General features: G+C 34.7%; 1 protein-coding gene across 7 annotated transcripts; it reads right to left on the bottom strand.

Annotated features, from left to right (window-relative positions):
* Nucleotides 1–333: 333 nt before the first annotated feature.
* LOC139841562 (uncharacterized) lies at nt 334–4,459 on the bottom strand. Of its 7 annotated transcripts, none has more exons than XR_011757408.1 (3): nt 2,816–4,090; nt 2,348–2,519; nt 334–1,463 (listed from the first exon to the last, which is right to left on the bottom strand). XR_011757408.1 is itself a non-coding variant. In XM_071831772.1 (3 exons), exon 3 carries the CDS (start codon nt 1,652–1,654, stop codon nt 1,025–1,027), a length of 630 nt encoding a protein of 209 aa, XP_071687873.1. In that variant the 5' UTR covers nt 1,655–2,519; nt 2,816–3,784; nt 4,332–4,459; the 3' UTR covers nt 334–1,024. The 7 variants fall into 7 exon arrangements, 6 of the variants coding, with proteins under 6 accessions (XP_071687873.1, XP_071687876.1, XP_071687877.1 ...); XM_071831772.1 differs by adding an exon at nt 4,332–4,459 and having other exon boundaries at nt 334–2,519; nt 2,816–3,784; XM_071831775.1 differs by adding an exon at nt 2,600–2,720 and having other exon boundaries at nt 334–2,519.
* Between the last annotated feature and the right edge of the window lie 21,558 nt (nt 4,460–26,017).

The following is a 26,017-nucleotide window of genomic DNA, read 5'->3' as shown; positions in this document are numbered from 1 at the left end:
GACAGCTCAACCAACTTGCATCATAATAAGCAACTAGTTTCAACTTTCCAGCCGAAGGAAAAAAATAACCTTGACCCGGCGTAGACTTTAAATAACGTAACACTCAAACCACAACATTCATGTGATTCTCACGAGGGTTACTTAAAATTGACTTAGTTGATTAACCGAGTACGCTATGTCAGGTCTAATAACAGTGAGATATAATAAACGACCCACTAACCTTCGATATTGAGAAGCGTCGACTTCCTTTTGTGACTCGTCTTGTTGTAATCGTAAATTCTGTTCCATGGGAAAATTACTAGCTCAGCATCCTTGTACACCACTATCTTCCAGAATGTCTAAGGTATACTTACGTTGACTTATGACAATTCCTTCTTTTGACTGAGAAACTTCGATTCCAAGAAAATAATTCAATGACCCCAAGTCTTTTATAGAAAAATTATTATGAAGATGAACTTTGATTTCTTTAATTCTTTTAAGGTCTTTTCCCATAAGGAGTATATCATCAACATAAATCAATGCGATGAGACGAGTTTCTCCTTGTCGTAAAACAAACATTGAGTGATCCGCCTTGGACTGATTAAAACCGATAGCAATCAACACCTTGGTTAACTTGTGATACCAATTTCTTTAAGCTTGTCGTAGACCATATATAGATTTTTGCAATTTACAAACTCTATTCTCATTTAATTTTACATATCCTGGAGGTAACTTCATGTAGATTTCTTCATCAAGATCTCCTTGTAAGAAAGCATTATTTACATCCATTTGATGTATATGCCAATCTCTCTTTGTCACTACTTCCAACGCGCATCGTACAGTAACTAATTTTGCTACCGACGCGAACGTCTCATGAAAATCTATCCCTCAATTTGAGTGTATTCTTTCGCAACCAAACGAGCCTTGTATCTCTCAATTTCTCCATTTGGTTTGTATTTGATTTTATAAACCCATTTTGAATCAATAGGTTTCTTCCCCTACGGTAACTCGGTAATGACCCACATTTTATTTTCTTCTAGGGCCTTTATTTCTTTGAGCATAGCTTCTCTCCATTCAGATTTATGCGCAGCCTGCTTAAAAGTTTTGGCTCATCATGGGATGTGATGGCCGCTAAGAAAGAACGATGAGATTTTGAAAATTTATCATAAGCAACATAGTGAGAAAGAGGATATACCATGGCAGTGTTGGACGTGGAAGAATCTGAGTTGGGAATGGGATGATCATGCTCGAGTGATGGTGGCAATTTTGTGATGTATTCAGAAAGATGTTTTGGTTTTGTTTTTGTCCGTGTGCTCATTCGTAGATTCTCACCACGCATATTAATATTCACATGCTCATCTGTTGTAGTTCCCATATGATCATTAATTGATGATGTTTGAACTCCACTTTGATCATTAGGCTCTCCACTTTGTGGTGGTGCAACATCAATTATGTTTTCACTTTCATTACTTTGATGCTCCTCACTGTTCACAATATGATCATCACACATGCTTTGTATTTGAGGTAAAAACTCATACAAGTGTTCCTTCTCTAAGGTTTTATGACCTTCATACTTGACATCGAAAGGAAACTTATCCTCAACAAAAGTGACATTCATACTAACACACTTCTTCTCACTTTTTATATCAAATAACTTGTATCCCTTTTGCCCCATTGGATAACTCAAGAAAACGCAAGGTCTCCCCTTTTCACCGAACTTGTTTTGTTTATAAAAAGTATCATGTACATACGCCAAACATCCAAAGACCTTCAAGTGATCGTAGGTTGGTAATTTCCTAAGAAGTATCTCGTGGGGTGTCTTGTGATCTAACGCTCGACTAGGAAGCTTCTTTATAATGTAAGCCGCCGTGAGAACACAATCCCCCAAAACTCTATTGGTAATGAAGCTTCAAACCTAAGGGCCCGACTCATCTCCAACAAGTGTCTATGTTTTCGTTCCACCACACCATTTTGTTGCGGTGTGTAGGGACACGATGTTTTAAAAATAACCCATTTTCTTTATAAAAATCCAACATGTAGTTAGATTGAAACTCTGTTCCATTGTCCGCCTTATTCTTTTTATGCATTTGTTAAATTGAGCTTTTACCATGTTATAAAACGTGGTGATTAAATGTCCAACCTCAGATTTTGCACGCATTAAATAAACCCAAACACCCCTACTATGATCATCAACAATAGATAGAAAATAATGAGCACATTTAACGAAGCATGTTGATATTTACCCAAATATCTATATGTATTAAATCGAAACAAGCAATGGTTTTAGAGAAGCTAAGTGGAAAAGGTAAGCGAATTTGTTTAGCTCGAATACATGAATCGCAAAAGTGGTTATGTAAGTCAAAACTACCTAGATGTTTCAGTTTCTTAAGAACACTATCCGAAGCATGTCCCAAAAGTCGATGCCAAATTTCTTGTTGTTTAAAAGCAGCCATAGCCAAAGTCATCCATTTGAATGGCTTCAAGTAGTACAATCCATCACGTTGCTCACTCATCTCAATCAGGTTCCTCGAACGTAAGTCCTGTATGAAACATTTATCAGGTATAAACGTAAGTGCACATCTCAAATCATGAGTTAGTTTACTAACATATAATAAATTACATGTGAAACTTGGCACGTTTAATACATGTTTCAAATTACACCCTCCGTGTAATTAGATATTACCAACTCCTTTTACAGGTACGGAACTTCCATCTGGTATAGTCACGGGTAAGAATTTCTCCTGCGTGTTCGTACATTCCAAACAGTCTGACCGATGAGTTATGTGCTCACTTGTACCTGAATCAATAATCCATGTATTCTTTGGATTAATTGTACCTGTCATGTTGGCTGAAGTTGAAGATTCCTTCGTTTGTGATATTCTCAACAACTGCATCAGCTTTTCATAGTCCTCTCTGGTTAAAATTGAGTTCTGCTTTTCCTCTGGAACTATTGCAGCTTTGAAACTTCTTGGTTTACTCGACTTAAAACTTGAAGATTTCTTCGTCCACTATTCAGGATACCCGACAATTTCAAAGCAACCATCCACTGTATGTCCATTCTTTTGACAGTAAGTGCAAGACTTTTCTTCTGTTTCACGATCCTCCTTCCTGTAAGTGTTTGTATTGAATTTTCTTGTGCTCTTTTGAGCGCTCTTTGTATGTGTCTGGAAGGCTGATGCGTCCACAGTGGTGCTTCGTATAGCTCCAACTTGACGTTGCTGCTCATCTTGATTTACTAAGTGAAAAGCAGCTACAACGGAGGGTAGTGGATCACTATTAAGGATTTGTGATCGGATTCCATTGTATTCATTGTTTAATCCCATAAGGAAATCATAAAGCCTCTCTTTATCACGCATCTTTCCTATGGCTTTTGATAATTCACATGTACAGGTGTTGCAAGTGCAGGTTGGGATTGGGCTAACTGATGCGATTTCATCCCACACCGATCTTAATTTTGTGTAATAAGAGGATATCGTTTGATTGTTTTGGTAGATCATGGTGATGGACCTTTGTAGCTCTTATGCACGTGGTGCATTCTCTTTATCAAAACGTTCTTGTAAATCTGTCCAGATATCACGTGCTGTAACAGCGTATTTCACACTCATCTTAATTTCTTTATCCATTGAATTTACAAGCCACCCTTTAACCATTGCATTACACCTTCTCCAGTTCATTAAGTCTTTGGATCCTTCTGGTGGCATAGGAATTGTTCCATCGATGAAACCAATTTTGTTCTTCGCTAACAATGCATTCGTCATCTCGTTTTTCCAATCACTGTAATTGCTATCTTTAAGAAGGTTCTCGCCTACAAAATTTTGTCATGGATGGTCGGACGATGTCAAGAAATAAGGAGAAGAGATGTCTATGGTGGTATTGCTACTTTCCAATGCACTCCCTGTCATATTCGCAATTTAGGGTTTGAATTGTTGGGTTTTGATGATTTGATTGCAAGTTTGAATGATGATGAAAATTTGTGAGTTTTATGATCAGTATGTATAACCGATTTGAATTCGTGATTTTAGGGATTGGTGTATTGAATTAGGTTGGACAAATTTCGGGATCGGTACGTATAACCGGTAGAAAATTTGGGTTTAATTTTGGTTATGGGATCTTTTTGCTTTTGATACCATAAAGAATTTGATTGTGTGATAATTTGATTCACTTTATTGATACAAGAACGATTACATCAGGCAAGTATTTATACCCCAATATATGGAGTATATTTGGTATTGTAAACTAATTCTAACACCTAATTATCTAATATATAAGGAATTAGAATACAACTCAAACTCAATATCAATAACCTTTGTAATAATAAATTCATTATTCATCAACATTGTAGGAAGACTGACCTGGTGAGCTACTACTGCGAAGAAGGTAGTTTTTTAATGAACCTATTGAGGTGAATGGGTTAAATTTAAGTAATTGTGTTTATTTATCAAGGGAAACAACAAATCTCAAAAAAGTGTCACCGCCTATTCGTCCTCTGACATTATCACGACTCTCTCCATGCTTTGTAAGCAAAATCGGACGAGGTGTCAGATGCGTATTCACCTGAAAATCATCTTAAACATGTTACCAACATAAGTAAAACTAGTGAAATGACCCATGAAACCACGGGTTTGTTTAAACGAATAATGATATGTTTTAAGTATTAAGTGAAGGTATATTGGTAAAGTCATTTAGTTTAATAACCCGTGTAACCACAGAGTCCGACTAAGAAACTCGTCAGCTGAACATTTCATGAAACACCTAAAATGCATATTAAACAATCCACATCCAATCATAATAGATAATATTGGTTGTCATTTTACTCTAGAATTGGTTTCCTTCTGCCTACCTTTTATATCTTCTCGTACTCAATTCTAAATAATTAATTAAAATTATTTAAAATTATTTAATTTAATAATTAAAATAATTATTAATATGATTTAATAATAATAATAAATAATTAATAAGATTTAATTTTAATTTAAAATTATTTAGATTAATGACATCACCCACCATGCTTAGATTTTTTCTTTTATTTTTCGATTTTTCTTTATCAAATGAATTAGCCTAATAATGACATCATCATTATAGGATTTTAATAGTAATTATAGAAGATTAGTAAACGTATTGTTTTATTTGCGAAAAAATCTTCTTTTATTTAGAAAGCCATCCATAATCGTTTATCTGTGATCAACTAACCTTTTTTACTTAGGTTACCGGTTCAAGTCCTCGGGAACAATTGTACATATTTAAGGTCTAATGTATATACTCATTTATTTTTCCCTTTAAAAAAAATACAAATTTGTGCTTCCTTTTACACCTAGTATGAAGAACACGCAAGTAAATTGAGATGAACATTAATTTTACGGTGACGTACCTAGAAAAACACGATCCGTCCAGGAAGATATCCACCGATATTATTCACCTGGAATAACAGATAATTGTGCGTGAGTTTATAAGGAATCGAAGTATTTTTTTTCCTATTTTCTACAATAATATGTGAATGCCGCAAATGTGTTTAAAAAAGAATAACCAACTTACATGTATCTGCCCGCCTTGTCAACTAGCCATATCGATCATTTTAATATATGAACCTTCATTCACGGGCTCATCCCTAGTTTAATGTCCTGTACCGATCTCATCCCTAGTTTAATGTCCTGGAAGGCTGCTTTGGCTTCCGCCGTCCACACAAAATCTTTCTTGTTTAAACAAATTTTTAATACCTTCATGAATGGTAATGAACATTTTGCTGCCCTTGATAAAAACCTCATTAATGCTGCGAGTCTTACGTTTAAACTTTGCACTTCTTTATTTGTTTTTGGGGAAGTCATATCCTCAATTGCTTGAAGTTTCTTTGGATTTGCTTTTATTCCTCTTTTCGTAATGACATGACCCAAAAATTTGCCTTCTTCAACACCAAAAGTGCATTTTTTGGGATTTAACTTTATGTTAATCTTTCGTAATGACTCAAAAGTTTCAATAATATCCCTGATCATTCTTTCTTTCGTGTTGCTTTTGATAACAATGTTGTCTACATAGGCCTCTACATTCCTGCTTATTTGGTCTCTAAACACCATGTCAGTGACACGCTGAAAAGTTGCCCTAGCATTCTTCAATCCAAAAGGCATTTTCACATAACAAAAAATTCCATCCGTCGTGTGAAAAGCTGTTTTATCTTCATCCCGTGCTGCCATAGGGATCTGGTGATATCCCTTATAGGCATCTAAAAATGTAACTGACTGAAACCCGGGCTAGTTGTAAGTGGACTATTTTGCCCTTAGGGTTTTATTATGTGTTTTATATGCTTTTATTTTAATTATGTGAATAGTGTTATTTTATTAATGGGTTAAGACCAGTTTGTGACAAGGGTTACAGAACAGGTTTGTTTATTTAATTTGGACTCCGTTAGGGCCGCCTAACGAGGTACGAAAGATATCTGATAACTGATAAATACCCGTGTGTTGCACAGTGTGGGAATTAAACCCAATTAATTGACTAGTGTACTGTATTTTCTTCCCATTTCTAGAAAATTCACTAAAACACCGTACCTTCATCCCTCTCATCTACCAAACCCTAATCCTTAAACATTGATCTTGAGCTCAAATTGGTGTTAGAATCGTGTTTGTTATCGTTTACTGAGTCTATCAAGGTAAGTAACATGTGTTTTTGTGTTCAATTCGTTGTTAAATTCATGATTTTGTGTGAGTTTTGTAAAAAGCTTGAATTTGTGTCAAAACAAGTGATTTAAGTGTTGTTATGGTCATATTGTTGTGGGTTTTGAGTCTATAACAAGTAGTGAACAAGTTGTTGTCGATTTTGGTGTTTAAAACGAGCTCTAGATCGAGATTTGAGGATTTCATCGTGAAGTCCGTAGCCTTTGTTCAGTTTCTGAGGAAGATGAACATAGTCGGCCGACTGTCGGTCGACAGTCGACCGACTGAGGGTTCAACCGACCGATTGTTTAGTGAACCGACCGACTGAGATTTACATTCTGCGCAATTATGTAATACCAAATGAATCGACCGAATGGAAAGGTCAGTCGACCGGTTGTGTCGACAGTCGACTGACTGTCAGTGTCAGTCGACCGACTGTGTGTCCAGGGCAGAATGTTTTACCAAAGTGCCTTTTTCTAGCCATTATGCTGCCCGTTTGTATTTTAGTGTTCAAGATGTAAATTTTGAAGGTGCATAAGTGTTAAGTAGACCTTTTTGTGGCTCTTTTTGTGACAGATTTTCTGTACTGTGCTGTTTTGTGTTAACGGACAGAAACTAACTTGATTTGCCTTATGTTCAGGTGATAAGGATAAGGAAGCCGCTCAGTGATAGACTATCTGAGCTAGTTGCTGGTATTCGGTGAGTGGGTCTATCTACGGATAGAGTTTAAGTAGCATATCATGCTACTGTGGTTGACTCTTTTACCATGCATAGTGTAGGAATTGCCATGATAGAATAATATCATTTACCTGATGTTGTATGTGAATTATGTGTACACTGTGTGAATGGCACCAGTCGGGCCTAGGAAGACTGGGGACTCGAGACCGTGCCTAGGAGAGGTTAGAGTCCGTATGAGGTCAACCGTGCCTAAGGGAGGTTGGGTCCATAGGCTACTAATTGTGGAGTATAGTGTGAATGATGCATCCCCTGCATCTGGATAACTATACTGTGAATTGAGTAGCAGGGACTATCGGTAGACTCAGGCCCGATCAGCTGAGAGTCGTGTGCTCGTACAAGCCGCCGATCCTCGTATTGTCTTATTGTATGCTAGTTGGTAGTTAGCAAGTGTTGTTGTTAATATATAGCTTGTGTGTGGCTTAAGCTATATCTGTTAGATATGTTCCATTCACTTAGCGGTGCGCTAATCCCCCACATATTCTCCCCTTGCAGGTTTAGGTATTGCTAGTCAGGATGGGTGCTGTTGCAGAAGACATGTTTGACAACCCAACTCTGATGTGGACTTTTGTATAAATAATGTTTTGTAATAACGTAACACCGTTGTGTAAACTTAAACGTAATTACACGAATTAATGTAATGACGTGAATTATATTGTGTTTGTTAATAAAGTCTTCCGCTGTGTGTGTGTGTGTTTTTTTAAAAAAAAAATGGCCTGTGTTACAAGTTGGTATCAGAGCATGGTTTGGCAGCAAGTACGTGCGCGTATTTCGTTCCCAAACCCTGAGGCAAGTCAAACATGTCAGTGGGAGTGGGGGGCTAAGTGAAAATATGATATATGTGTGTGTTAGTTGTGCTTGAACTAACTAATATCCACTAAGCTTTGTGTAAGCTGTTTTGTAGCACAGGTATGGTTGATAGAAACACAACTGGCCCATCCAACCCCGGAACATTCAGAGCACCAGAAGAGGGTGTTGAGTCTGATGATGATCAGAATAGTTACATTCTTCAGCTAGAAAGCAAGCTAAAAGAGGCTGAAGACAAAATTAATGAGCTTGAATTAGCGAGGCATTCTGGAAATGATGATACACCACCTGGATTCCCAACCGCGCAATCCTAAACGATACCTAATGCGCACCAGAACCAGTATCAGAATCAAATACCTAACCAATACTATATGCCATCGCAAAACACTTTTACTTACCAAAATACCATGATGATGAACCCATACCAAATACAAATGTTTCATCAACCTTACATGCAACCACCCAAAAGATGTACTTATAAGAACTTCCGTGATTGCAAACCCTCTGAGTTTTTTGGAAGTACTGATCCAACTGTAACTCTCAATTGGTTGCGAGAAATTGAAAGGGTATTTGAAGCGTGTCAGTGTGAACCTGAGCTGAAAGTAACATATGCTAGTCGACTGTTGAAAGGTAGGGCTATGATTTGGTGGGATTCCTTGATTTCCAGTATACCGAAAGAACAAGTGAGTATGATCACTTGGGAGTAGTTTCATGGGAAGGTGTGTGAACAGTATTGTAATCCGTTTGATATGAACCGAATCAAGACTGAGTTTCTTGAAATGAAGATGACACCTCAAATGACGATAGACGAGGTAGTAGAGAAGTATATGGATAAACCGAGGTTTGTACAACAGTGGGTGCCAGACGAAGCGTCTCGTATACAGCATTTTGTTAATATCATTTTGCCAGAGTACCGAACTTTCGTTAGAACGGCTACGTCGTTGTCTCAAGCGGTGGTGATGGCTAAGATGGTAGAAAGTGATGTTCAGGCCGCCAGAAACAGAATGTTTGGTAATGTGCTACAACAAAGTGGGCAAGTATCTGGTCAATCAGGATCTAAATCCAAGAAGTCTAGTGGGTTTAAATCGAAGGGTAAAAGTGGTCAGAGTAGTTCTGGGTCTGAATCAGGTAAAGGGAATTGGTGTCACACGTGTTGATCTTCTCATAGTGGTCAATGTTCTGAGGCTACAAGAAGATGTTTAAAGTGTGGTGTTGTTGGGCATGAGTCTCCAGCATGTCCGTATCCGAATAGTGTGTGTTGGAGTTGTCACAAACCAGGGCATCGTGCAATTAGTTGTCCGTCGAAGAGTGGTAGTTCTGGGGCAGGGTCAGGGGCACGTTTAGCATTAGCCGGAGGGTTAACTACCTCGAGTGGGCAGAATAGGAAGAACCCTCCAACAGCAGAGGCTAGAGCTTTTCAGATGTCGGTTGAAAATGTTGTGGTAACTGACGAAGTGATCACCGGTATGTTTCTAATCAACTCAATATATGCTCGCGTATTGTTTGATTGTGGTGCCAATAGGTGTTTTATGTCCCTAGATTTCTGTGTTAAGTTGAATTTACCAGTTACTGTGTTACCCAAGACGGTTAGTGTAGAAGTAGCCGATGGTAAGATCACACCCGTCACAACATATGTGTCTGGAATTTGTATAGAGATTGAAGGGAAGTCTTTCCCGATGACTTGTTGATGAAGTGCGAGGTGTATATAAAATAGCTTATATTTTACGCAGAAAATACTATTAAATACGATACAATTTTACACAAGATATTTATTTATTTATAGAATGGATATACTTAAACCTTGCTACAACACTTATAGGCAGTGTACCTAATCGTACAGTAGTGTAGTTTTTAGTAAGTCCGGTTCGTTCCACAGGGAGATCTTTAAGCAAAGCTCAACGCTATATTAGTTTACTTTTATAAAAGTACAAATATATATATAAGTAATATTATTATTATAAAGGGGGGTTTTTTACCGTTTAATGACCGGTTTGTCGATTTTAAAACTTTAGTCGCAGTTAAAACCTAATGTAAAATATAAAATAAATACAAGACTTTAAATTAAAGCGTAAAGTAAATAACGATAATGAAATTGCGAATAATAAAAATGCGATAAAATTAAATTGCGATAATTAAAAAGTACGATAATTAAAAGTGCGATTAAATATAAAATAACAATAAATAAAAGTGCGATAATTAGAAGTGCAATTAAATATAAAATAAAGGAAATAAAATATGATATAAAAGAATTATGCTTATTTAAACTTCCGTAATCATGATGTTTGACGTGTTGATTTTAGTTTTATGCCCATGGGTTAATTGTCCTTTGTCCTGGATTATTCAATATGTCCGTCTGGTTTTTGTCCATAACAGTCCATCAGTCATAAATATAAATTGCAAGTGTCCTTGTCAAATTATTATTATACCCGAAGATAAATATTCCAACTAATTGGGGATTCGAATTGTAACAAGGTTTTAATACTTTGTTTAATGAATACACCAGGTTATCGACTGCGTGTAAACCAAGGTTTTACTACTTTGTTAACAATTACACCAATTACCCTTGAATGTAATTTCACCCCTGTTTTAATTATTCTAGTGGCTATTAATCCATTCCCGTGTCCGGTTAAATGAACGATTATTCGTACATATAAATACCCCGCCCATCGTGTCCGATCGAGTGTATATGGTAAATTATAGGGACGCCCAATTGTAAATCTTTATATTAACATTAACAAACTTTCATTTAGTTAAACAAATATAAAGCCCATTAATAGCCCATAGCCTAGTTTCCACAAGTGTCGTTCTTTTGTCCAAACCCCAATTATGGTACAAAGCCCAATTACCCAATTTTAGTAATTAGCCCAACATCATGATTACTTCGTTTTAAATAAGCATAATAATAACTTAGCTACGAGACATTAATATAAAAAGGTTGAACATAACTTACAATGATTAAAAATAGCGTAGCGTTACACGGACAGAATTTCGACTTACACCCTTACAACATTCGCTAACATACCCTTATTATTAGAATTATAATTAAAATATAAATTATAAATATAAATATATATTACTTCGTATGAAGAGAAGAAAAAAAATGATGATATTTTGATCAGAATTCGGGTTGATTTATAGCCAGAAGTGAAATTTGGGGCTCCGCGACTCGCGGCAAAAAGCCCTTCAAACTCCGCGAGTCGCGGAGAGGTATTTTCATTTCACACCCTTGGAGTTTCCTGCTGCCGACGGTTTTAAATATATATATATAATATATATATAATTAATATAATTAATTATATATTATATTATATTTATATACATAGTTAACTTGTAATTTTTAGTCCGTTGCGTCGAGCGTTAAGAGTTGACTCTAGTCCCGGTTCCGGATTTTCGAACGTCCTCGCGTACAATTTAATATCTTGTACTTTGCGTTTTGAATCTTGTACTCTTGTGATTTCGAGACGTTTCTTATCAATAATTGGAACCTTTTTGATTGTCTTTTGTTCTTTTGAGCTTTTTGGTCGTTTGCGTCTTCAAATCGTCGAATCTGTCTTTTGTCTTCATCTTTTATTATTTAAACGAATATCACTTGTAAATAGAACAATTGCAACTAAAAGCTTGTCTTTCTTGAGGAATAATGCTATGAAATATATGTTCGTTTTTAGCATTATCAAATATTCCCACACTTGAGCGTTGCTTGTCCTCAAGCAATATTGTCTTGAAATACTAGAATCACTTTTTTATTCTTCACACTTTGTACATCAGTGATTTCTATACGGCGGTATAAACAATGGTAGTAACGATATGGTTTACAGTCCCACATGACTATAAAAATTTAGATCCATTAAGGAAATTGGATCTTTATGAAAACATTTGATCTTTTGAAAATTAAATCTAGTTTTTACCCTAGATAAGTTTTCCGGAATAACCCTTTACCGGTGTTTGCAAAATATTTTTGTGGGTTTGATGGGTTTCAGATTTGAAAATTTTAGCTCAAAACTTGCGGTTTTGTGTCACCCACTTGCTAACCTTGTATTTGGAAAGCAACACGTCCAGTTTACTTGTTCCGTATATTACCTTTCGGCAAACTACCGTCCGGTTGTAAAGGAAAGCGTTGAACAAGCAACTGTTAAGGCAATGTCTCGTGACATGCTTTTGATTATGGTCTATAACGTGTCGGACGCAATTACTATCCTTGGTAGGAGCAATAGTAAAGCTCACCCTTATAATTTGTCGGTCTGGCACAAGGTCCTGTCTTTGACCATGCTATGCAACCACCGTTCTTACGGTTGACACCCGATTTAGTTCAGGTGACCTAATGAATTCCAGGTGAATTCCTAGGATTTTACGTTCAATGGTAATGAACGTATTGAAAATAGGGTTTTCAGAAAACAAATCGGTTTGTATTTTTGATCAAAATATTTTCTCGTTCAAGCTCGAGTTTAGATATCATTGAATTCCATGAGTTTGTAATTCTCAATCTTTAAGGTCAATCTCTAGGATTGAGTAATATCAGTCTTAAAAGCTGATTTTTAATCTTTAAGGAGATTATCCTTTCTGGGGATCTGATTCATTAGTCTTATCCAGCTAATTTGCACGGTGCCTCCCCATTGTACGAGATAAATCCTTCTCATGGTTAGGATAAATCTGACCACTTGGCGACCCTGTTTAATGCTGAGGTCCGTGGATTTCCTGCTGATTTTAGTGATGACTTTTCTAGATTTTTCGTCAACCTACAGCTGGTCTGGACGACAACTTCATGACCTAAATCAAGAAGCGCGTGTCTTTTTCGGAAGACTTTACTTTCTTTTAATGATGGAATTGATTCATCGTGTAGATCCATCTCTTCTTTTCTTTCATTGGGTAAAACAGTTTAGTTTAGTTCAAAGCAAAAGTATTTTCAGTTATTTGTTACAAATATATGTGGCATATGTTTAAAATAATTTGGTAAATTTTCCCACACTTGGCTTTTATTTTCCTTTTTATCGTCCTCTATTCCATTTTAAATGAATTTTAACATTTTAGTTTGTTTCTCAATTTATGTCCTTTCCGAGGTAACAATAATTTCGGTGTTAAAACCTAATTTTATCGTTCATAAATATGTATAAACATGATTTGAATTCATTTAATTGAAAATTTTTAAAAAATTTTACTAGAATTGGGTAGTCAGTATATAAGACTAGGGCTGTTCTTTTTTATCAGAGAGCACTAGATTCTAATACAACTACTGCTTTACTAGTATTTTTAATGGTAACCAAGTGTTTAATATAAAAATTTTTAAAATCCGAAAGAATTTAATCCCTTCCCACACTTAAGATCTTGCAATGCCCTCATTTGCAAGAAATCAGTAACAATTTAAATTATTGAGGGTGATTTGTGTGAAAATGATTAAATTTTTACCAAAGTTTCCAAATATATTGGCGTTTGTTTGCTGAATGATAAATGGTGCACGTCATTTGTTCATTCCGTCTTGTTGTTATTTCACATGTATTTTGCATCATTGTCGTCAAAATTACTTGCTTTTGCTGAACTTAATGACAGTCTTTGAAAATGCGTTGTTTTACCCTGTTGTGTACATAAGATAAACTGCAAACATATATACATATTTTTGAAGTTTGGTATATTACCCCACATTCAAAAATTATTAAAATCTAAGAATAAAAGTTAGATAAATATAAAAATGATTACAATATTAACAAAAAATATTAAACATATCAATAATTACAAATTACAAAATAAAAATAAAAATAAGTAAACTAAGGATGATATTGGTACCAATAGGGATTCCACGCATAACCATAAGTGCTATAGAATGCCTCGGCAGGGTCATACGTAGGATATGGTGGCTGCATCTCTATCGACCAAGGAGGGAAGACGGGTTTCGGTGTAGGAATATAGTTTCTACCTATGTGTTGGCAATGCGCTATGATCTGGTTCTGATGAACTTGCCAATCTTCAAATGCTCTCTGTCTAGCATTTTCGTATTCCTGAGAAGCTATAAACCTATGAATTTCTTGCCCCCCTCCTATATTACCTTGTTCCTGGTTTCTCTCTACCTGTGGATGTCTACCATTGTATCGTACTGCGGCGTTATTTCGCCGCTTCAACACTTTCGCACCATGGTATACATTTAAACCTATAGTGTCGCGGGGTTCTGGCTCTTCTACTAATAATCCCCCCCGACTTATATCCACACCGAGATATTCACCAATCAAAGTAATAAAAATACCACCTCCTATTATGCTATGTGGACGCATCCCCCGAACCATAGCTGATAAATAATAACCCACACAATATGGTATACTTACAGCGCTGTGTGGGTCTCGAATACACATATGGTAAAACAAATCTTGTTCATTTACCTTTTCTTTGTTTTTACCCCTTTGTGTAATCGAGTTAGCTAAAAACCTATGTATTACTCTTAATTCGGCTCTATCTATATCCAAATAAGAGTAGTTTCCCCCTTTAAAACGGTGGTGGCTTGTCATTTGACTCCACACACCGTGTGTATCAAAATTCTCATCTATTTTCCTACCGTTTAGTATCAATCCTCTACAATCGGCAGACGCTAATTCCTCAGGCGTATATATACGTAAAGCCTGAGCCATGTCTAGTAAAGACATGTGGCGCATCGAACCGCCTAACAAAAATCTAACAAAAGAACGATCGGTTAAACTGGCTACCCGATCATTCAACTCTATACTACATAACAACTCTTCACACCATACTTTATATACAGGTCTGCGTATGGTGAATAAACATATCCAGTCATTAAAAGAAGAATTACCATACCTCTGTACCAGTAATTCCCTAATTGGCCCGGCCAATTCTACAGCTTCCAAGGGTCCCCATTCTATGACCCTTGGTACCTCAACAACCTTAGAGTGAAGAGTATGCAAACCCCGTTGATATTTTGGATAATCTATCCAAAGTCTGTCAAATCGCAGGTTCGGGTGTAACTGTTCCAAGTGCATATCTGAAAAGGTCATGACTGGATGAGGTACATCCTGCTTGTAGTAGTTATCTACCTCCTGTTGTTCCAAGTTCTCAGCAGGAGCATGGCGGGCTTGGGATGAAGATTCACCCCTTTCAGTCTGCAAAACACATCAAACACAAATTTTGTGCATCCAAATATGCATTAGTGTCAGCAAAATCATCAATCAAAATAATTACAATGACATTATCAATTTATATCAAACTTAAGCTTATTTTCACATTTTTATCAAATCTACACTTTTTCAAATAAGCATATACGAAAATTTTCGCCAAGTTCATAAGCATTCAACTCAAATAACATGTCAAAATAATCATTACTAGCAAATAAACAAGTCTCAAATGGCATTATCTTTCAAAAATCAAGTTCATGAATTTTGGGCTTGAAAAAGTCCACTTTAATTCTCAAAATCATGTTTAGGCTCAAAGTTTGGATCATTTAACTACCTAGACATGTTACACTACTCATTTTAGCAACAATTCATGACAAAAATCGGCCATAACCTGTTTATATCAAAAAGCCCCAAATTGCTCAAGAACACAAACCCTAGATTCTAAAGATTTTGAAGTTTTTGGCTTCAAATCATGTTAACAAGCATCAATCTAGGTTATACATGCATAATATACTAACAATTTAACACTAATTACACTAAAAATTAACAAAATTCAAATTATGAAAATATGCTCAAGAACACACTAAAATTCGGATTTAAAGGTGATTTGGGGTGTAATTGTACCTGTTTTCTTGAGTAGTTCCTAGATATCATCCTTCTCAACATGATTGTAGTGAAAAATTTGAAGATTAACGGTGAAAAATCGAGTTTTTGGGATGATTTTTGTGGGTTTTCTCGGGTCTTTTTCGCAGTATTTTGGGTGTTTTTGTGTTGGTGGGAGTGAACTGATCGTGTGCAGCTGTTTTATTTTTTTCTGTAATTTGGTCCCTCCGCGAGTCGCGGAGGTTTTAACTGAAAACTCCGCGAGTCGCGGAGTTATTATATTTTTTTTTTTTTTTTTTTTTTTTTTTTTTTTTTTTTTTTAATACTTAACTTATAAAACAATTAAGAAATTAATTTTAAAATTTTGTTTCCCTTGTTATTTAGGACGAGGTCGTTTCGGATCGATGTCCTAGTCCGTCCCTCGACAAAATTTTAAAATTTGTCTTTTTGTAGCGATTGTTTTAAAAGCTAAGATTTTTGGGTTTTTTAATGTTTTTGCATACTTTAAATCAATAAGGTTAAAAATAATGATAATAAAAGTTCTCGTCCCTCCCTCGGGTAAAGCAATTTCGGTTCAAAGACCTAGTCTTCAACTTACGACGAATTTTAAAAATCATATTCTTAACTTAATGAGATAAAGTAAATTTTTGTTTTTAAATTCACACAATTTAAATATAAAATTCAAAAATAATCACACCAAACTTAAAATTTGAAATGCATAAAATTAAAATTTCATATTTTAAAAATTAAAAATTCACACCAAACTTATATTAATTTTTCAAATATTTACAATTTTAAATATATTGTTTTTATAAAGTTTACAATATTAATTTAAGGTTTAAATATTAAGATTAAAAACATAATAAAATTAAAAATCTTTTTGTCTTTTTATCCCACTTTAATCAATCAAATATTATCAAAAATATGCGCCCCTCTTTTCGGTAAAGTAATTTCGGTTCCAAGACCTAATTTAACTCATGACGAATTTTTGAAATATTTTGGGTTGATTGATTAAAGATATTTATACCTTAAGAATAAACGTTAAATTTCGCAGTGATGTAATAAATTTTTGAGGATATCAATAATTTCGGTCGCCAAACCTAATTTTATTCAATACCAATTTAATACTTTTTAGCGAACAAATTAGCGTTTATTATCAAAAGGTTAAAAATAAAAAAAAAAAATTAAAACTGTACAGACATCCCTGTGAAATAGATTTCTTAGTTATATGATCTATTATATTCATAAGATAGTCGGTTTAATTGGTCTTCCATGGCTGCATAGGCGTAACCTCGAGCATTCATTGTCTTTTCTTCTAAACATATGAACGGTCCGTCTCTGCATAAAGTAACAAATTCTGTATTTGAATAGGTTTGATTATTTGAACATTTACCTCCATGTGACCATTTTCCGCATTTGTGACATTTTTCTAGGTGTCGTGCTCTTCTTTTTGCTGCGGATTTTGATTTTCCTTTACCAAATTGTAATTTATTATCTTCGCATCTGGATCCTTTTCTAACTCCGTCCATTCTTTCTCTGATTACTGATACTAATTCACTCGGTAGTATGTCATTATTTCTTTTAGTGATCAAAGCATGTAGCATTAGACCATGGTTTAGTTCACAGGCAGTCTTCATTACGTAAAAACCTAAAAAAAATAAAAATTCAGAATGGGGGGAGAAGACTAGTTCTTTAGGGTCTGCTAGGGAAAGACCATACGTTTTCCATTTTCGAGAATTACACGAAAACAGACAATCTAACTCTAACAGAAATACATATTATCCTTTAAAGATTTGATTCTCCCCACACTTAGTTAGCTGTGGTATCGAAATTGTGAGTAACTTCGTTGTCGACTTCCATCGGACCCTGTATGTAATGTTTAACTCTGTGACCATTAACTTTAAATTCAATGCCATTTGAATTTATCAATTCTATCGTTCCGTATGGGAAAACTCTTTTGACTATGAATGGTCCAGACCATCTTGATTTCAATTTTCCAGGAAATAGCTTGAATCGTGAATTGAAAAGAAGAACTCTGTCTCCTTCTTTAAATTCTTTTGAACTTCTGATTCTTTTATCATGCCATTTCTTTGTTCTTTCTTTATAGATTAACGAATTATCGTATGCTTCATGTCTTAATTCTTCTAATTCGTTTAGTTGACTTAATCGTAGACGTCCGGCTTCATGTAAATCAAGATTACATGTCTTCAAAGCCCAAAATGCTTTGTGTTCAATTTCTACTGGAAGATGACACGTTTTTCCATAAACAAGTCTAAAAGGTGTGGTTCCAATTGGAGTTTTGTAGGCTGTTCTAAAAGCCCAGAGTGCATCCTCCAATTTAATGGACCATTCCTTCGGATTTGATCCTACGGTTTTCTCTAGAATACGTTTTAAAGCTCGGTTGGTATTTTCAACTTGTCCACTTGTTTGTGGATGATATGCGGTGGAGATTTTATGAGTTACTCCATATCTTTTAAGAACTTTCTCAAGTTGATTATTACAGAAATGAGTACCCCGATCACTTATTAAAGCTTTCGGTGTTCCAAACCTTGCAAAAAGACGTTTTAAAAAGTTGACTACAACTCGTGCATCGTTAGTTGGGAGAGCTTGTGCTTCCGCCCATTTAGATACATAATCAATGGCTACGAGTATATATAGATTATTATGAGATTTTGGAAATGGACCCATAAAGTCAATACCGCAAATGTCAAATACTTCACATACTTGGATGACATTTTGTGGCATTTCATCGCGTTGACTTATTCTTCCGGCCCTTTGACATGCATCACAGGATTTGCAAAGAAGGTGTGCGTCTTTGTAAATTGTAGGCCAATAGAATCCAGCTTCATAAACTTTTCTTGCTGTTAGTTGAGGCCCATAATGCCCTCCTGTTGGTCCTGTGTGACAATGGTTTAAAATTTTACTAGCTTCATCTCCAAATACACATCGGCGTATTATTCCATCGGGACAACTTTTAAACAGATGTGGATCTTCCCAGAAATAGTGTTTTATATCACTGAAGAATTTCTTTCGTCTTTGGTACGATAATCCTTTTTCAAGGAATCCACAAACTAAGTAGTTTGCATAGTCTGCAAACCATGGGATTTCTTTATAATCTATCTTCAATAGATATTCATCAGGAAAGTTGTCTTGTATGGCCGATTCATTCAGAACTTCTAATTCGGGATTTTCAAGACGAGAAAGATGATCAGCGGCGAGATTTTCTGCTCCTTTTTTATCTCGGATTTCAATATCAAACTCTTGTAAGAGTAAGATCCAACGGATTAATCTTGGTTTAGCATCTTGTTTTGAAAATAGGTATCTAAGAGCAGAATGGTCGGTATAGACCACCGTTTTTGCTAGAACTAGATATGATCGAAATTTGTCAAAAGCAAAGACAATAGCAAGGAGTTCTTTTTCAGTAGTTGTATAGTTCGTTTGTGCTCCTTGTAATGTCTTACTAGCATAATATATAGGTTGAAATCGTTTTTCAATCCTTTGTCCTAAAACGGCTCCCATTGCAAAATCACTCGCATCGCACATTAGTTCAAATGGTAGATTCCAATTTGGTGTTATCATGATCGGTGCATTAGTGAGTTTTTCTTTAAGAATATTAAAAGATTTGATACATTCATCTGAAAAGATGAATGGTGCATCCTTTTCTAGGAGTTTATTCATAGGAGTGGCAATTTTAGAAAAATCTTTTATAAAACGTCGGTAAAAACCGGCATGCCCTAGAAAACTCCTAACTCCTCTAACATTGGTGGGATGTGGAAGTTTAGCAATTACATCTACTTTAGCTCTATCCACTTCAATTCCTTCTTTTGAAATTTTATGTCCAAGAACGATGCCTTCTTTAACCATGAAATGGCATTTCTCCCAATTAAGTACTAGATTTGATTTTTCGCATCTAATTAGCATTCGTTCCAGATTAACTAGACATGATTTAAATGTATCACCGAAGACTGAAAAGTCATCCATGAATACTTCCATGCATTCTTCTATCATGTCATGAAAAATCGCCATCATACACCTTTGAAAGGTTGCAGGGGCGTTGCAAAGTCCAAATGGCATTCTTTTGTAAGCAAAAGTACCATAAGGGCACGTGAATGTTGTTTTCTCTTGGTCCTCGGGTGCTATTGGAATTTGAAAATATCCGGAAAATCCATCTAGAAAACAATAGTAACTATTTCCGGCTAATCTTTCCAACATTTGATCTATGAAAGGTAAGGGAAAGTGATCTTTTCTGGTGGCGTCATTTAATTTTCTATAATCAATACATACACGCCATCCTGTTACAGTCCTAGTAGGAATAAGCTCATTTTTCTCATTTGTGATGACAGTCATGCCACCCTTCTTAGGTACGCATTGAACTGGGCTTACCCATGGACTATCAGAAATTGGATATATTAAACCTGCATCTAGCAGTTTAATAATCTCTTTCTTAACTACATCTTGCATATTAGGATTTAGTCTTCGTTGACGTTGCACATACGTTTTATGACCTTCTTCCATAAGGATTTTATGTGTGCAATACGAAGGACTTATTCCTTTAATATCATGAATCTTCCATGCAATGGCTGGTTTATGAGCTTTCAACACAGAAATGAGCTGTGATTTCTCATTTTCAGTAAGAGAAGACGATATTATTACAGGCAATTCAGATTCACCATGTAAATAAGCGTATTCCAAATGGTTTGGAAGTGGCTTTAACTCTAATTTCGGAGGTTCTTCTATCGATGATTTATATCGATATCTGTCTTCTTCTTTTAGCATTTGAATTTCTTCTGTTGTTGGTTCATATCCATTAGCTATAAGTGTAGCTAACATTTCAGCTTCATCAATTGGTTCATTACCTTCTCCTAAAGAACATTCTCCTGTTCCTTGTAATTCTGGAAATTCTTCTAATAATTCTGCATGTGCATCTATAGTTTTAATATAATAACATGTATCATCTGCAGATTGTGGTTGTTGCATTGCTCTATCCACTGAAAAGGTAACACTCTCATCCTCTATACTTAGGGTCAATTTCTTACCGAACACGTCTATCATTGCTTTAGCCGTGTTTAAGAATGGTCTTCCTAATATGAGAGGAACTTGAGAATCTTCTTCCATGTCCAAAACAACAAAATCTACTGGAAATACTAAAGTACCAACTTTAACTAGCATGTTCTCCATTATCCCTCTAGGATATTTTATTGATCTATCGGCTAGTTGTATGCTTATTCTTGTTGGTTTCAATTCTCCGAGGTCTAGTTTAGCGTATAGTGAATACGGCATTAGATTTATACTAGCACCTAAATCAGCCAATGCTTCTATTGAACTAAGACTACCCAGAAAACATGGAATTGTGAAACTTCCTGGATCAGATAGTTTTTCTGGTATCTTATTCAACAGCACTGCTGAACAATTAGCATTCATAGTAACAGCCGAGAGTTCTTCCATTTTCTTTCTATTCGTGATTAGATCTTTCAAGAATTTAGCATATCTTGGCATTCCTGAAATCACATCAATGAAAGGAAGATTTACATTTATCTGTTTAAACATATCCAAGAATTTGGATTGCTCGGCTTCAAGTTTTTCTTTCTTCATTTTACTCGGGTAAGGAAGTGGTGGTTGGTATGGTTTAACATAAGGTTTATCCTTAACTGTGTTATCTTCATTAACCTTTTCAACTACCGGTTCTTTTTCCTTATCTTGATCAGGTTGTGGTTCTTGTGTAGTAGGAATAGTTTCATCAGAAGTTACAGGTATTTCAGGTGATTTAAGTGTTGTACCACTTCTTGTGGTAATAGCTTTAGCTGTTTCATTCCGGGGGTTAGCATTTGTATCGCTTGGTAAACTTCCCGGTTTTCTTTCACCTATTAACCTTGCTAGGTTACTCACTTCTTGTTCCAGATTTTGAATAGAAGCTTGTTGATTTCTAAATGCTTGAGCATTTTGTTCATTGGTTTGTTTTTGAGATGTGAAAAACTGCGTTTGAGTTTCAACTAGCTTCGTCATCATATCTTCTAAATTCGGCTTTTTATCATCGGTTTGTTGTGGTGGTTTGTTTTGAAAATTAGGTCTTTGCTGATTGTAAGTATTATTGGATACTTGTTGATTGCTAGGACCTTGTTGGTTATTGTATGGAATATTTCGGTTATAATTCTGGTTTTGATTGTAAATCGGTCTTGGCGGTTGATAATTATTCTGATAATTATTTCCAGGCCTTTGGTTTATGTATGAAATATTCTCTCTTTGTTCCATTGTTAATTCAATACTGAGACAATCTTTTGTCAAATGTGGTCCTCCACACTGCTCACAACTAATTCGTATAGCATGAATATCTTTAGTCATCTTTTCCATTCGTCTCTCGAAAGCATCTATCTTTGCGGAAATGGAATCTAAGTCATGGCTAGAATCGGCTCTAGCTGCTTTAGATGATCTAATGATATCTTTTTCTTGGTGCCACTCATGCGAGTGGGAAGCAGTGTTATCAATAATTTTGTAAGCATCAGTTTCGGTTTTCTTCATAATAGAACCACCAGCTGCTATGTCTATGTCTTTTCTTGTAGTGATGTCGCATCCTTGGTAGAATATTTGTACTATTTGACAGGTGTCTAAACCATGTTGCGGACATCCTCTTAATAACTTTCCATATCTTGTCCACGCCTCATATAGAGTTTCATTTGGCTTCTGTGTGAACGTAACAATTTCTGCTTGAAGTCTTACGGCTTTAGATGCAGGAAAGAATTGTTTAAGAAATTTATCAATTAAAACGTCCCATGTATCGATCGCCCCTTCAGGTAACGATTCCAACCAATCTTTGGCTTCTCCCTTTAAAGTCCAGGGAAATAACATGAGATATATCTGTTCATCCTCCACTTCTCGTATTTTAAATAGTGTGCAGATCCTATTAAAGGTACGTAGATGTTCATTTGGATCTTCCTTCGGCGCACCACTAAATTGGCATTGATTAGTCACCATGTGTAAAATTTGTCCTTTGATTTCATAATCTGGCGCATTAATGTCTGGATGAGTAATTGCGTGACCTTGGCCAGTGCGTTTAGCTCTCATTCGGTCTTCCATACTTAAAGGTTCCAGATTCTCCATAATTGAATTTGTTGAATCGGTATCACTAGATGATTCTGATTTAATAGTTCGTTCCTCAACAATCTCTGTTTGAATGATTGGTGGTTCCGGAGGAAAGTTTAATGGTTCAGGATCTATGAATCGTTCCTGAATATTTTCTGGATTCTCAATTGTGAGGTTTGTTTCAAAAAATGGATTATCGGAAATTTGAACTGAAGTACTTGGTCGACTGGATGACGATTCTAAAGAAAAATCAACGGCGGTTATATTTGTTAAACGATGTCTTGATCGAGTTACAGGTGGTGAACGTACAAAAGGTGATGAACGTCTTGCTCGGTGCATTCACAGAATATCCTATTAGTTTTTAAAAGGAAAGAAAAATTATAATAAGTTATCCAATCAATAGACTTTTCTGATTTTGCCCACGTTTCGAATAGCCAAAAGATGCAGCAGAGGGGCAGGATTCGTTTGGTCTCAATATAATTGAGGACTGTTTGGCTCCAATAACCCGGTCCACGTACAAATCCAACTATTACTACGAACCAGAAAATTTTGATGTCTATCAATTTAACCACTTAAAATAAATTTTCGTAATTTTAAGAAATTTAGAGAAGAAGTAGAAAAAAATTCTAAGTCCTAAAAACTAGAATGGCGAGAAATAAGAGAGAAAAAGAGTTCGTCGAAAAAGGTCGAAAAAGAAAAATGATTGAAAAATAAAAGGTGACGGAAAAATAAAAGAAACTTATAAAAACTTAAAAATACTTAACTAATTTAACCTTATTACTACAACTAACTTAAAATTATAATCGCAAATTGAAATTACTAATTGGAATGATAATTGATACATAGTAAAAGGTCTAAAAATATTAAAACTTACAAGAGAAACTAAATCCCAAATGGAAATAACTTGAAAAGAAACTAAAACTTAAAAAGGCGTCGCAAAATTCTAAAGCACCTAAATCTTAATCTAAAGAAAAAGCACTTAAGGAATTCTACGGCAAAGCCTAAAAATCTAGGAGTAAAAATAACTATAGTAAAAACTAAGTTTAAAATTAAATATGAGCTAAAAAATACAAATATTACGCTACAACGATTAAAAAGGTACAAAATATAAAAATATACAAAAAGTTGTAAAAGGTACAATTTTTATAAAAATATTATTTTTATATTATTTATTTAATTAAAACTACTAATTTTACAATTTTAATAAAACTAATTAAACAAAATACATAAATATAAAGTAAAAAGTAAAAATAAAACTAAAATTAATAATAATAATAATAATTAAGTAATTAATAATAATAATAATAAATTAAAACCCGTGATTAGGGTTTTGTCCGTGTGTCAGAGGGCCTCCGCGAGTTGCGGTGAATAAAGAGGAAAATCCCGCGAGTCGCGGGGATTCAGAATTCAGTTGACAGATTGTACTTTTACGCGTTTTTCTTTATTTTTTTTTTTTTTATTTTGTTTTCTGTTTTTAATTTAAATAAACGATTTTTAATAAAATTTATATTTTTATAAATTAAAATAAAGATAAAGAAACTTATAAAACTTAAATATTTAACAAAATCCTAAAAATACTTATATTTTTGTTTTTCTTTTTATATTTTTGAATGATTAAAACGTAATTTTTACAAAAACGACTTTTAATAAAAGTAAATAAAAATCTTTTTTTTTTTTTTTATATTAGCGATTGCTCTTCCGGCTTTTAAGAGTAGTTCCCCGGCAGCGGCGCCAAAAATACTTGATGAAGTGCGAGGTGTATATAAAATAGCTTATATTTTACGCAGAAAATACTATTAAATACGATACAATTTTACACAAGATATTTATTTATTTATAGAATGGATATACTTAAACCTTGCTACAACACTTATAGGCAGTGTACCTAATCGTACAGTAGTGTAGTTTTTAGTAAGTCCGGTTCGTTCCACAGGGAGATCTTTAAGCAAAGCTCAACGCTATATTAGTTTACTTTTATAAAAGTACAAATATATATATAAGTAATATTATTATTATAAAGGGGGGTTTTTTACCGTTTAATGACCGGTTTGTCGATTTTAAAACTTTAGTCGCAGTTAAAACCTAATGTAAAATATAAAATAAATACAAGACTTTAAATTAAAGCGTAAAGTAAATAACGATAATGAAATTGCGAATAATAAAAATGCGATAAAATTAAATTGCGATAATTAAAAAGTACGATAATTAAAAGTGCGATTAAATATAAAATAACAATAAATAAAAGTGCGATAATTAGAAGTGCAATTAAATATAAAATAAAGGAAATAAAATATGATATAAAAGAATTATGCTTATTTAAACTTCCGTAATCATGATGTTTGACGTGTTGATTTTAGTTTTATGCCCATGGGTTAATTGTCCTTTGTCCTGGATTATTCAATATGTCCGTCTGGTTTTTGTCCATAACAGTCCATCAGTCATAAATATAAATTGCAAGTGTCCTTGTCAAATTATTATTATACCCGAAGATAAATATTCCAACTAATTGGGGATTCGAATTGTAACAAGGTTTTAATACTTTGTTTAATGAATACACCAGGTTATCGACTGCGTGTAAACCAAGGTTTTACTACTTTGTTAACAATTACACCAATTACCCTTGAATGTAATTTCACCCCTGTTTTAATTATTCTAGTGGCTATTAATCCATTCCCGTGTCCGGTTAAATGAACGATTATTCGTACATATAAATACCCCGCCCATCGTGTCCGATCGAGTGTATATGGTAAATTATAGGGACGCCCAATTGTAAATCTTTATATTAACATTAACAAACTTTCATTTAGTTAAACAAATATAAAGCCCATTAATAGCCCATAGCCTAGTTTCCACAAGTGTCGTTCTTTTGTCCAAACCCCAATTATGGTACAAAGCCCAATTACCCAATTTTAGTAATTAGCCCAACATCATGATTACTTCGTTTTAAATAAGCATAATAATAACTTAGCTACGAGACATTAATATAAAAAGGTTGAACATAACTTACAATGATTAAAAATAGCGTAGCGTTACACGGACAGAATTTCGACTTACACCCTTACAACA

The sequence above is a fragment of the Rutidosis leptorrhynchoides genome, chromosome 4 (assembly GCF_046630445.1).
Source record: "Rutidosis leptorrhynchoides isolate AG116_Rl617_1_P2 chromosome 4, CSIRO_AGI_Rlap_v1, whole genome shotgun sequence".
Lineage (NCBI taxonomy): Eukaryota > Viridiplantae > Streptophyta > Magnoliopsida > Asterales > Asteraceae > Rutidosis > Rutidosis leptorrhynchoides.
This window is presented reverse-complemented; position numbering and strand designations above follow the sequence as displayed.

What these genes read in the sequence shown, in the direction of transcription:
- LOC139841562 (XM_071831772.1), bottom strand. Translation starts at nt 1,654, where the DNA reads ATGGGGCAAAAGGGATACAAGTTATTTGATATAAAAAGTGAGAAGAAG.